Genomic DNA, 11,942 nt, shown 5'->3' on the forward strand with positions numbered 1-11,942 from the left:
ACTCTACCCTACATGTTCACCATGAGTGAGGTGCTTACTCATCCGGAATGTGTGTAACACAAATCATAGCCGACGGTACATGTAGACCCTAGTGTCAATAACCCTATAGATCAAACAACAGCTTCATCTTTCGTTGTTGGGATGCGCGAACTTGACGCCAATTTTTGCTTGCCGTTTTCGTCATCCACTACATCGAGCATTTCGCGCATCTTGGGCTTCTTTTTTTTTTTAACCGCCACAATCGCATTCCTACCTCACGTCGCTCTTTAAACTGTGACCACGAAAGCCTACGGACTCGACCGCCATTTCGACAACGGCTTTGGCTTGAGAACCCTGCTGACAAACCATTCAATCATTATCGCGACGGAGATCGAGCTTGGATTACAGCACGGCCAATTGGCGCTTCACTTGAAATATTGCGATTGACGCTGCGAAAATGGACGACGAAGATCGCGACTCGGCGGCGTCTTCAGACAATGACCACGACGAAATTATGGACGATGTTGACGATAACGAGAACGAAAACGAAAACGAAGAGGATGAGGACGAGGTTGAGGACGACGACGCCGACGGCGATGGCGATGCGGATGACGACAGAGAAGCAGACGGCGAAGAGGACAGAGATGCCGATGCCAATGACGACGACGAAGACGACGACTCCAATAATAACAATAACAACAACAACAGGGGCAACACTGCCGATGGCGATCAAGTAATGGGCGATGATGGCTCAATGTCCAATACCAAGCACGAGGAGAACGCCTTCTCTACAAACAATACGCTGGATCAACCGACTTCTCCTGGGACCCAAAGCTCGAATATCCCCTCGGCATTGCGCCTGCGACCCTCCCTCCGACCAGAAACCATCACAGCACGAATATATGATATAGTCCCGACTATGGCGGCGCCGCAGAACACCAGTATCAATGCTATTGCCGTCACCCCCGATCTGCGCTATTGGATGACGGGAGGTGCCGATGGGTACATCCGTAAATACGACGGGGCTAGCACCATCAATGGCAAGCTCCCGTTGACGGTGGCCCAGCGCCACCCCTTTGTCGACAGCGTGTTCAAGGCTGGCGTGCTGATGGGTTACTGGGAAAACGATGAGCCCCCTCCGCCCGGCGGGCTTCTCAAACCCGAGGAACATCTCCTGTCACCCGTGTATTCGCTTGCTGTGAACTCACAAGCGCTATGGGCTCTCTCAGGCTTGGACTCTGGCTGTATCAATCTGCAGACCGTGCGCCACGACGAAGGCAAGCGGATTTGCTCTCTGCAGGAACACACAAACGCCGTCAGCGTGCTGACGCTGGCACCCGACGAGCGCAGCGTATTGAGTGGCAGCTGGGACAAACGTATTCTTAGCTGGGACTTGAACACCGGCAAGGTTCAGCGGTCGTTTGACAGCAACGGCGGACAGATTGCATCCATTGAGCTGCGGCCAGCCGGCGGCGCGCCAGTTCCCGCCGAAGCAGCCGTTGAAGCGCCCCCAAGTGATACGTTTTCTTCGAATAATGATGCTCGACCTGGCACAGGGCTCCTGGGAAACCTCTCCAACGGCAATCGAAATACAGCGGGATCAGCAGCTATCACCGCAGCAGCAGCGAAGCCTAACCCCTTTGCACCAAACATGGCGGCAGTGCCCGAATCGCAGCCTTCTCCCGGTCATGAGAGTCTTTTTGGTGGCAGTGATGCGGGGTCGCTGTTTGGTGATGACGTGGGCGGCTCTGGCTTTGGTGCTGAGGGCTTTGGCTCATTTGACACAAGTCTTGATACTGGCGAGGCGCATGATATCACAATGGGGGATGCCGTGGGCCCTGACGAACAGCTTGACGCAGAGCTGAATAAAGAGACACAGGCCAAGCTCGATGACAACACTGGCGCTGATGCGGCTCCTTCGGCAGGTATGATGGATAATTCTCTTGATACGTCTCTGTTTGGGCAGCCTCTTGAATCGGCTTTGGACGAGCCTCTCATTGAGGCCGAGGCCGAGGCTAAAGCGGAAGATGAAACCAAACCGACAAAGCCCGAGCCCGCTGCTCCAGAAACACAGGAAAATCCCACAGAAATGATGAGTCTCGACTTCACAGACTGCCAATCTGACGAGAAACTCCCGGCTACTACAGCCAAGGAGGGCTCCGGCACAGAATTCACGCCAGGCGACACTAGTACAGACCCGCAGCCCATGATCCTCACATCTCTCGAGCCCGAGAAGCCAGGCGAGCTCGGCCAAGTGTCACAGACGACTTTTATGTCTGCTGCCATTGACGGGACGATGCGTATCTGGGATAGACGCGTGGCCAATCACGTGGCCAAGATCAACCCCCCACGCGGCACGCCGCCGTGGTGCATGGGCGCGTCGTGGAGCCCGGATGGCAACCAGATCTTTGTCGGGCGACGAAACTCGACGGTCGAGGAGTACAACATTCACAAGGCATGTAGCGGGTGGATGCCGGAGCGGTCCTTGCGCTTTCCCAACGGCAGCGGGGCTGTCAGCGCGGTGCGCGCGATGCCCAACGGGCGACACTTGGTGTGGTAAGTTTTGTATTTGTGGCTTTCTTTGTGTCTGTCTCTCTAACTTTGATACTAACATGACATTGTTTCGTAGCGCCTCCCACGATATCCTCCGTCTGTATGACCTCCAAGACACCAACGAAGGCAAACACTCTGTGCCGTTCTTGATCGTGCCAGGGCCGCCGCGCGCTGGCGTCATTTCGCATTTGTATATTGATCCAACCTGCCGCTTCATGATTTCAACAGCCGGCACGCGAGGCTGGGAGGGCACGTCGACAGAGGTGTTGATTGGATATGAGATTAATGCACTGCAGAAGTAAAGTGTTCTGCAATTTTTTGATTCCATCGGTTATTACACTGGATTGCCTGCGACCTTGGGCGTCTTATCCTCGGCTATACTTGGCTTTTCAGCCTCGATCTTGTCTTTGTCTTGATCTGGTTTGTCGGCCTGGGCTTCACTACTCGCATCGCCTGCCTTTTCCGACTCGCCGTCACACTCAGCACTGGGCGGCTTTTCTAGCCCTGCTTGGCTATTGGCGGCAGTCAGTGTGTCGGCTTTGGCTTCTTGGAATGGCTTCCAGTATATAGCGGTACTCGAAAACGTATAGCTGTCGTCCTGTGGGAACTCGGCCTTTTCGTAGGCGGCGTGCATTTCGGCGATGCGCTGGGGCTTTTTGGTGGTGCTTGATAAGCGCACACTGTCAGTGATTTAATTTTCCTATAGTCAGCCTGTGTTCTTAAGATACCCTTGGTTGTGAATACAGCTTGCTCTTCTTTTCCTGTTCTCGGCAAAAACAAAACACAAAAAACAAAGGTGGCCGTCCATACTCATCCCATGCATCCCAGCCCGTGCCGACAAACAATGCCGGCAGACTGTGTGACAGCATCTCGCTGTAGATCGCGGCGTACAGGTGGATACCAAAGACAAATGTAGTCTCGTCAATGCATTCAAAGCCCGCGGGAGACGCGACGACCTCATGGCCCAGCGACTCGATGAATTTGCAGTCTTCGGTGGTAAACGCCGGCTCTTGGAAGATGCATCTGAAAGACGCCATGCCCGATTCTACACGACACTACACGTCAGCACACGCCATCTCGCCTTTACTCCGGCCATGCCTCTCTTGCTCATGTCCTCCTCCCACCCCCCCCCCCCCCCCCCACCCCAACATGCTTAGCATCTTACTCTTCCGCAGCGCCTCGACAATCTCCAGAAACGCAATCACCTGCGTATGCGCGCGCCTCCTCGCCTGCCACCCGACCTCGGCATCAAAGCTCCCAACACCCACACACACCGCGCGCCGGACCCGCGCCGCCGCCGCAGCCGCCGCCGCCACGTCGCGCTCGCCAAGCAAGCCCGCCAGGCGCACGCTGCACGGCGCCGCCGCCCACTGCGCAGCGTACATTTCATGCGCGGCGCGGATCTCGGCGAGCGTCACGGTCGGCGGAGATGCAGGCGGCGGGTGGGACGGCGATGCGGGTGTGGGGTCGGCGGAGGCGGAGGCGGTCTGGGCCTTGGTGGGCTGTGCGCGGCGGTTCTTTTTGCCGCGGCGGACGGGCGTCCAGTCCTGGGTGGGTTTGGGCGTCGCCATGGCGGGGGTGGGTGATGGGGCTGGGTTACGTGTAGGTATGTGTTGGAGTATTGCGTGTATGAGCAGATGCGCGTGACTCGAAGTGGAGGAGAGAGTGTGGTAAAACTGTGACACCGCCCTTGTGCTACTCTAATTCTGCCGGTCTTTTGTTAGTCCGAGCCAACACTTCACCGCCTTCAACCACAACGGCCATCGGGCCCGAAAAGGCCTTGAATTCCGCCCTTGCAAAAGACGGCAAACAAGCTTTTTTTCTTTGCATCATCTGTCCCATTTCCTCTCTGCACTCACGTAGATCGAGCATTTTTCTCCCACCAGAGTCTAGATCTTTCTCCGTAACGCTCCAGGCTCAAAACAGCCCCCCTGTCCGCCGCAGCCAATCACGGCGCGCCGTTCAGCCCCCCACATGTGCTGTAATAGTGACTGTGTGGGGCCCGGCGCTTAAAGAACGGACGGTCGGCCAATCAGGAGACGGCATTAACCACTGCTGCCAGACTTTGGCATGTCATGGCATGTTAACTTGCTGCTTTTGAAGGGCAATGAAGGGTGGGAGTGTTGGGCTGTGGGCGAGAAGACGGCACACTTAGAGGGACTGTTCTATAGCTGGGGACGTTATATAGTTGGTGCCATGGGTGCGACATTGCTCGCGGCGGCGGCGGCTTTGGAAAGTCTCTTGGTTCTTCTTCGTCTCCGATAACAACGTGCTTAGCTACAGGTCGGATATCAAAGCCCCATTGTCACAGCCAACAGCCTCGAGAAAACAAGACAAGAGGAACGCAAGCTGCCAGTGCTGTTCCGCGGGAGAGGAGAAGAGAAGACGCACACACGCAGATTTCAGTGCTACCTCAAACGCAGGTATATCAGTTGCGTCCCGCCTCCCCCTCCCCCCCAGCCCAGCCGTCTCTGTGCAGGCCGTGGCCCAGAACGCTCATCTTGCTCGTGTGCTTTTATAACTGCTGCGGTGCTGGTCTCCCCAAGCTATACTTAATTTATCTCTTGTTCTTTTTTTATCTCCTGCTGCTCTCGTTTCCCTGCCGTCTTCTCTTGGCCTCACATTCGTACATACAGACACACTCCGCCATGCTCCGGTCACTCGTACTCGCCCTGGCAATAGTGTCGCTGGGCGCTGCCCACATCGTCCTCTCATACCCGGGAACCCGCGGGAACAACCTCATCACCAACGAAAGCTTCCCCTACGGCATGCAATGGATGTATCCCTGTAAGTCCCACCACCGACTGTCTCACTCGCTCTAGCCCAGCGACCCTCTGCTAACTCGTTCCTTGCCAGGCGGCGGCCTCGCCACCACGACAAACCGCACGTACTGGCCAACCACCGGCGGCGCCGTGGCCTTCCAGCCCGGCTGGTTTCAGGGCCACCAGCTGGCGAACCTGCACATCAACCTGGGCCTGGGCACCGACGGGCCCGACGGCGGCCCGCCCAACATGTCGTACACTATGCTGCGCGACGTCCAGCTGGTCGGCCCGTCCAACACGCCCTACCCCGGCACTGTGTGTTTCCCCCAGGTGCCCATGCCTGTCAACGTCTCGGTCAAGGCCGGCGACAGGGCCACGATCCAAGTCGTTGAGCAGGCCCAGCATGGCGCTGCGTTGTATGCCGTGAGTGCTCCCGGGTCCTGTCATCTGTATCGATAGTTTCTAACCTCCCTACTTCGCCTAACTAGTGCGTTGACATCGAGTTTGCCGAGCCTGGTGACCCCAAGGTCGCCCGCGTCAACGAGTCCAACTGCTTCAACAGCACCGACTTTGGCTTCGCGGATATATACACTGTGACTGTGGTGGAAGCTCCAGACCGTTCTAATTCTCAAGCGTCACACGCCGTGGCTGTGTCGATAGCCCGGCATTTGTGGCTAGCCATGACTCTGGTCTCCTTGTCGGTCATGCTGGCATGATGAATGCCGCACTGCACTTGTGCTTCTCTTGGTCGTGTTTCTGTACTTATATACCCTTTTGCTTTTTGTTACGTCCGTCCGTGCGCTTGAAGTATTCGTGTCTCATTATAACCAACCATGCTATCTCACCTTAAAATTCCAGGCACTCTCTAGCTAGCTTCTGCACTCTAGCCTCCTCACAACGTGAAACCACAGATGTAACCCATGAACTCCAGTCTCGTCCCAAGTCGCTGCCCTTGTGACTAACCAACGTGCCCAGTGCCACCAGACTGCGGTAGAGTATCTCACCATCGGTGTTTTCCTTGATAATCACTCCCAAAATCGCCATTATACGTCTCCTCACACTTACGGGGAACTCAACCTGCATGTTTAGTACAGCAAGGTTAATCAGAGTTGTAGTCGATGCAATCTGCACGTGGCGATTATTGGCGCCAATGGCCGAGCCGTTAATGCCCGCAACTCTCTCGAGGAAATCCACTGTCTTAGTGAACTCGGTTGACATGAGCTCTACACCTTGAGTAGAGCCAAAAATGTTGGCAAGGCAGCGGATAGCCATGACCACGCAGTTTGCGTTAATTTCTTGGCCAGAAGGGGCATTGACGGAGCTCTTAATTACCAAGTCGACAATGGTTTCACCTTCCGACTCTTTATACTTGATGGTATCGGGGTAGCGAACCAGGAAGCGCAAGAGGTCTAAGCCAGGAAGAACATCGGGATAGTTCCACTTGGATGCCACCTTGATCACCGTATCCAGGCTGGTTGAGTCGATGGGGGTGTTGCCCTCAATGCTCGGTCGAAGTTGAGATAAAACCTGCTCCTCGGAGGGATTGAGTGCAAATTCCTTGTTGCCGGTGCTCACTAAATTCTTGTTGACGGTGCAAATTTTGTTGAAAATATCTACAGTTGGGCACGTACTGTTAGTAAATTCAATGTTTGGAATCTTGTCATGTCCATGTAACCTCAACCTACTGTCAAATTTTCCATTAACGAGAGTAACGTATTGAGTTTGGGGTATCGTTTTCTGGGGTGAGGTGGTACGGTTTTCGTCACCAGGCCGATAACGGGCTTCGGTTCCCATTGGATCAGACTGTGAAGCGCTTGATACCTGGCCCATGGAAGCACCCTTCGTATTTGTCTCCAAAAATTGCACGACATTGTCAAGGTAGCTAATTGGTAGTTCATTGTCTTCCAAAAACTTGCGCGCTGCGTCGAAAACATTTTGCGAAAGATTGTACGGGAGCTTCAAGGGTGGCTTGGACTCATCAATATCAACGTCAAAAACGTAGTCATATTGCTGGCCATTGTACCCCTGCTTGCGGCCACTACTTCCAGCTGAGTCAACAACCGCGCCAACATGATCCCATTTCTGTAGGCTCATGGACCATGTGTAGGCAGCTAGAGAGCCATCGTCATGTTTTATGACTTGAACCTGACCATCCTTGGTGCCTGACTTTGTCGTTAAAAACTCGGTGCCCGGGACCTTTTCTTTGTTGATACTGCCCATCTGTTGCTGGGGAATGGACGAACTTGAGATGGCTTCTTCGAAAAGCTTTAGTGTCTCGGCATCAACTTCACGCTCAGGACTTCGCGTGAAGACACGGGCTACATTGTCACTAGCTCCAGTCACAATATCACCAGTCTCAGGACAGACAGCAACGCTCCAGACGCTGATTGCGGGGTGAGTGATGGTCTGGATGCAAGAAGACCCATTCCATATTCTAACAGTTCTATCCTCTCCAGAACTGACAATTTCGCCGGAGGGCAGGGCAGCCAAGCTATAAACGTAACTATCATGACCAGCGAGCTCGGCTACCATGGTTCCATTGAGCCTGTAGAGACGTATTATGCCGTCATTGCAGGCACAGGCAATTTCAGCTCCGGTCGAGTGGCCAGCTGGAAGGCGGCAAAGAGCACGGACAATATCGGGAGCATTTATGGTTGATACTGGGCGAACATCGCCAGCAACACTTTTGCTAAGATCGAAAATACGGATCTTTTTGTCGGCGCACCCGGTGATTACGGTTGATTCGTCATATGCCAAAACTGCCCACACGCTAAGCTCGTGCTCCTGGAGCATGAACTCGGTGTCCCATTTCTCGACCGGCCAAACACGTGCCTGGCAGTCCCAGCCACCAGAAACCAGATATTTGCCTTGGGGGGAAACATCGAGGGTGCAAATGTTGTGGCCGTGGCCAACGAGCATACGTTCGGCGTTGTCAGCAGGTGTTGCAACTGGGCTTCGAACATCTATTATGGTATCCTTTCCGCCGGAAATCGCAAGACCGTCGCCGTAGAGAGGCGAAGGCGGCAGATAGGACAGTGAATTCACGTATTCGGAACCTTGGCTGACCAAAAAGCCCTCAAATGCGGAATTGCCAGTGCGCGTCCATCTGCGGACGGTGCCGTCTCTAGAAGCTGTAAGAATGAGAGAATTGGACGGAAATATAACTGCGCGGACCTGTATTGAAGAGCATGGAAGTGGTTAGAGAGCTGATGATAGCTGGCGATGATGGTGGAATGGTAGGACAAACATCGGATTCGTGGCCGACCAACTGAGCAGACAGCTTGAAAGCCATTTTGAGGGCGTAAGTTGAGAGGTGCAGGCGACAATTGGAAAAATGCACAGTGCTGCTAGAATCTCGCAATGGGTTTGGGGTTGGTGTTGGCAGTCAAAACGGTGACGTTGAAGCTCCAGAGCTGCTGTTGGTGAAGACTCAAGACAAGCCCAAAGAATGCTAGCAAAGAAGGCTTGAAGATGTGATTGGACGGGGCGAAGGCTTCAAAGAAGGTTCTCGTATCCACAGGGACGCTGACTAAAAGCCTGAGATGGAGGCCGAAACAGAATGGGCTGAGGAAGTAGTTGCCTTGCTATGACCGTCGGTCATGATAATCGCCAAGAGAGAAAGGCAGGAAGCTAGCTTAAGTCAGCAAACCGTTGACGTACATACATTATTTATGTAACTAGCTAGTTATCATGCATGTACTATGTACAAGTTACAGCGGAGCTAGAGCTTAACAATGGTTGCCCCACCAGCCTCTTCCTCCGACTTCCTTCCCCACCTGAACCCGTGAACTATGTGTTGTTGGGACCCGTGAATCTATTTCCCCCCCCCCCCCCCCCCCCCCCCGGCGCCCCCGTTTGCTACCAGACTAGTGCTCCACACCGGTGAGCTGCACGTGTCTGTCCCTTGCCCCACTTGCTTATGCACCTCACCGAGCCAGGGTCGGCCATTCTGGCTTCTCCGTGACGCCTCACCCAAAGCTCTTTGCATCGCGAAAAGGAAACATTGCGCTTTTCTTTGTCTTTTCTGCTTCTGCTTGGCTGTCATACTTTTGTTTTGCTCTCACACCGTGACTAATAAAATCTCTCCGCATTTCGCCAGCTTCGGTCGACTCCGGCTTCTGTAGCTCTGCACACTGTTACTGAATCCTGCCCCTCTATTTGCAGCGCTCTCTGCCTTGCCTCTAACCCTTCTTTTCTCCTTCGCAAGATACCCTCGAATCTTCAGCTCAGCCTTGATCCAAGTTTCAATTCTCAACTACCCATCTTTAAGCTGCATTCTCTCACGACCATCACGACCTCAAAAGCGGCCCTAGTCGACTCAGTATTTATCACGCTCATTGGCCTGCCTAACGTTAATCTGGCCACATTCAATCCCGGCTTGCAACTACCAGTGCTCGTCTTGTCCGCCCTTGAACCAACATCCAGCCTCGAGTCGACCCCTTTTTCGCAACCTCTCTTCATCCACGACCTCTACTTCTTTGTCTCTCGACTCCATCTTGATATTCCATCTCTGATATACCTTCCACAATGGCTTCCGAACAATCTCGCCAATACGTCCCTCTCACGTGTCACGGCCATTCTCGGCCGGTGCCTCATATTGAGTTCTCACCCCTTGAAAAAGAAGAGGTCTACTACTTGATATCTGCATGCAAGGGTACGGAGAGCGCCCTCTGGCCATATCATGTTTATATATGTGCGACCGCCATGCTGACTGACGTCAACTCTATCTAGACAACAACCCCATGCTGCGCGACGGTCAAACTGGCGACTGGTACGTCTTTGCAACAACTCGGCCTTGACAAAATCCCGTACGAAACTTCTAACACGTGTGTCTTGCTCAGGATCGGTACTTTCATTGGCCACAAGGGCGCAGTGTGGCAGGCGCGGCTCAGCCCAGATTCCACAAATGCTGCTACAGCTTCTGCTGACTTCACGGCGTGAGTGTAGCTGCTCATTCTCCCCATCACGTCGCTTTCTAACCAGAGTCTGTGTAGTAAAATCTGGGACACACACTCCGGCGAGCTCCTCTACACTATCCAACATGACCACATTGTTCGTGCAGTTGCCTACCCGCCTGACAACTCGGATCTTCTCGCCACCGGTGGCATGGAAAAAAAGCTGCGCATCTTTGACCTTGCAAGTTTAGTCGGCTCTGACACTGCCTCACCCACGACTATCCAGGCCTCTCAAGGCTTTGAGATTGGCGCTGGCACTCACACTGGAAGCATCAAGTTCATTGCCTGGACTCAGGATGTCAACACGCTTGTCACTGCGTCAGACAATGTCTTGCGCTGGTTTGATTTGTCGTCGCGCTGCATGATTCATTCCGAAGTTCTCGATGGCGAAATCAAGTCATGTGAGCTGGTCTCTCTGGCGCCCAACTACACCGACTCCACGGATATTGGTGACGGACTACCCGTTCTCTCGGTTGCTGCCGGCAAATTTGTCTACTTCTGGGGCGGCGTCCGCGCCATGGATGAACTCAAGCGCATGGATGTCAAATTCAAAGTCGCCAGTGTTGGGCTTGACGTAAAAGGCCGTAAGATTGTCGTCGGCGAGGATCCTGGAACTTGGGCCAGAGTTCTAAGATGGGATGACGGAAGTGAAATTGGTAAGTCAAGGCAACATTTGGATTTCTGGTCGGCTGCCGATGATACAGTTAGTTACTAACTCTGGTTTAGAAACTCATAAGGGTCACCACGGTCCCATTTGGTCTGTGGCCTTCTCTCCTGATAACAAGTTGTATGCCACGGCGTCCGAGGACGGCACCATCAAGATGTGGAAGAACTGCGATGGCTTCTATGGACTTTGGAAGGGTGGTGCTACCGGTACTCCCAGTGGGGTCAATGGTTCAGAAAAGACTGCGGAATAGACTTTGGCAGACTTTATTACTGGCACCAGACCCCATCAGGAACACAATGCACCCAGACCCGAATCCATAGAGCCTAGCTCTTCTAAATCCGGTAGCATGACCAAAACTGCAACGAAGCCAGACCACCACCGCAATACATCGAGTACGTCTGCAGCATCTCTAGACTCTGCACAGTCTACTCAGTCGCAGCGCAGCCAACCGCACAATAACAAGCCCAGGGGGTCGTCGAAACGCGAACGCAAAGCCAACCCGCCCGCAAGACCGACAGGATCTCTAGCTGGCCCAAGCTCCAAATCCCGGTTGAAGGCTAAAACGACGATTGATTGGAGCTCGGTGAGAAGTTCATCATCGGGCGGGCTCAAGTGGCGTTCGCAGCAGGGAGAGGGGAACTGACGCTTTTATTTTTATTTTGTGGTTTTGAGAGCTGACTACGGCTGGCGCGTTGGCCTGTGGTCTGGTCTGGTCTGTCGCCTGTCGTCGTCGTCGCATGTATGTCTGACCAAGCGGTGCCGGGCTAGTAATACAAGTTCCAAGGAAACCCATCATGTATAACCAAGTTCTGACCATGTCACCATGTGCTTCTTTTCTTGTTTTGGATGCAAGCAGACAATCGAGGGTGAGGAATGTTTCATGTGTGTATTACGCAGAATTCCCGAGAGAAAAAAAAGTCGCAGTAATTTCAGATAGTTACAAAACAGAACGAAACTAGAAAACACCCAAGGGCTTCATGTGTCCCGGAATACGTAAACAGGCAAGAAAAAAAAAGGTGGAGAGCA

General features: G+C 53.6%; 5 protein-coding genes across 5 annotated transcripts; 3 read left to right on the forward strand and 2 right to left on the reverse strand.

Moving 5' to 3' along the window:
- Positions 1 to 436: 436 nt before the first annotated feature.
- Positions 437 to 2,834, forward strand: BROUX77_000123 (uncharacterized protein; the record flags this gene model as incomplete). The annotated part of the gene is made up of 2 exons (XM_073745636.1): positions 437 to 2,535; positions 2,609 to 2,834. 2 exons carry the CDS (start codon positions 437 to 439, stop codon positions 2,832 to 2,834), a joined length of 2,325 nt encoding a protein of 774 aa, XP_073608360.1.
- A 32-nt stretch (positions 2,835 to 2,866) lies between these two features.
- BROUX77_000124 (uncharacterized protein) lies at positions 2,867 to 4,103 on the reverse strand (the record flags this gene model as incomplete). The annotated part of the gene is made up of 3 exons (XM_073745647.1): positions 2,867 to 3,197; positions 3,343 to 3,577; positions 3,698 to 4,103. 3 exons carry the CDS (start codon positions 4,101 to 4,103, stop codon positions 2,867 to 2,869), a joined length of 972 nt encoding a protein of 323 aa, XP_073608361.1.
- A 1,077-nt stretch (positions 4,104 to 5,180) lies between these two features.
- Positions 5,181 to 6,010, forward strand: BROUX77_000125 (uncharacterized protein; the record flags this gene model as incomplete). Its single annotated transcript, XM_073745658.1, has 3 exons — positions 5,181 to 5,319; positions 5,389 to 5,717; positions 5,783 to 6,010. 3 exons carry the CDS (start codon positions 5,181 to 5,183, stop codon positions 6,008 to 6,010), a joined length of 696 nt encoding a protein of 231 aa, XP_073608362.1.
- A 130-nt stretch (positions 6,011 to 6,140) lies between these two features.
- BROUX77_000126 (uncharacterized protein) lies at positions 6,141 to 8,586 on the reverse strand (the record flags this gene model as incomplete). The annotated part of the gene is made up of 3 exons (XM_073745669.1): positions 6,141 to 6,907; positions 6,980 to 8,468; positions 8,542 to 8,586. The coding sequence occupies 3 exons, from the start codon at positions 8,584 to 8,586 to the stop codon at positions 6,141 to 6,143; spliced, it is 2,301 nt and encodes a 766-aa protein (XP_073608363.1).
- A 1,235-nt stretch (positions 8,587 to 9,821) lies between these two features.
- On the forward strand, positions 9,822 to 11,166 carry BROUX77_000127 (uncharacterized protein; the record flags this gene model as incomplete). Its single annotated transcript, XM_073745680.1, has 5 exons — positions 9,822 to 9,948; positions 10,026 to 10,065; positions 10,136 to 10,231; positions 10,289 to 10,905; positions 10,976 to 11,166. 5 exons carry the CDS (start codon positions 9,822 to 9,824, stop codon positions 11,164 to 11,166), a joined length of 1,071 nt encoding a protein of 356 aa, XP_073608364.1.
- Between the last annotated feature and the right edge of the window lie 776 nt (positions 11,167 to 11,942).

Source organism: Berkeleyomyces rouxiae (genome assembly GCF_048999995.1).
Source record: "Berkeleyomyces rouxiae strain 22BRR77 chromosome Unknown BrBRR77_ptg000001l, whole genome shotgun sequence".
Taxonomy (NCBI): Eukaryota; Fungi; Ascomycota; class Sordariomycetes; order Microascales; family Ceratocystidaceae; genus Berkeleyomyces; species Berkeleyomyces rouxiae.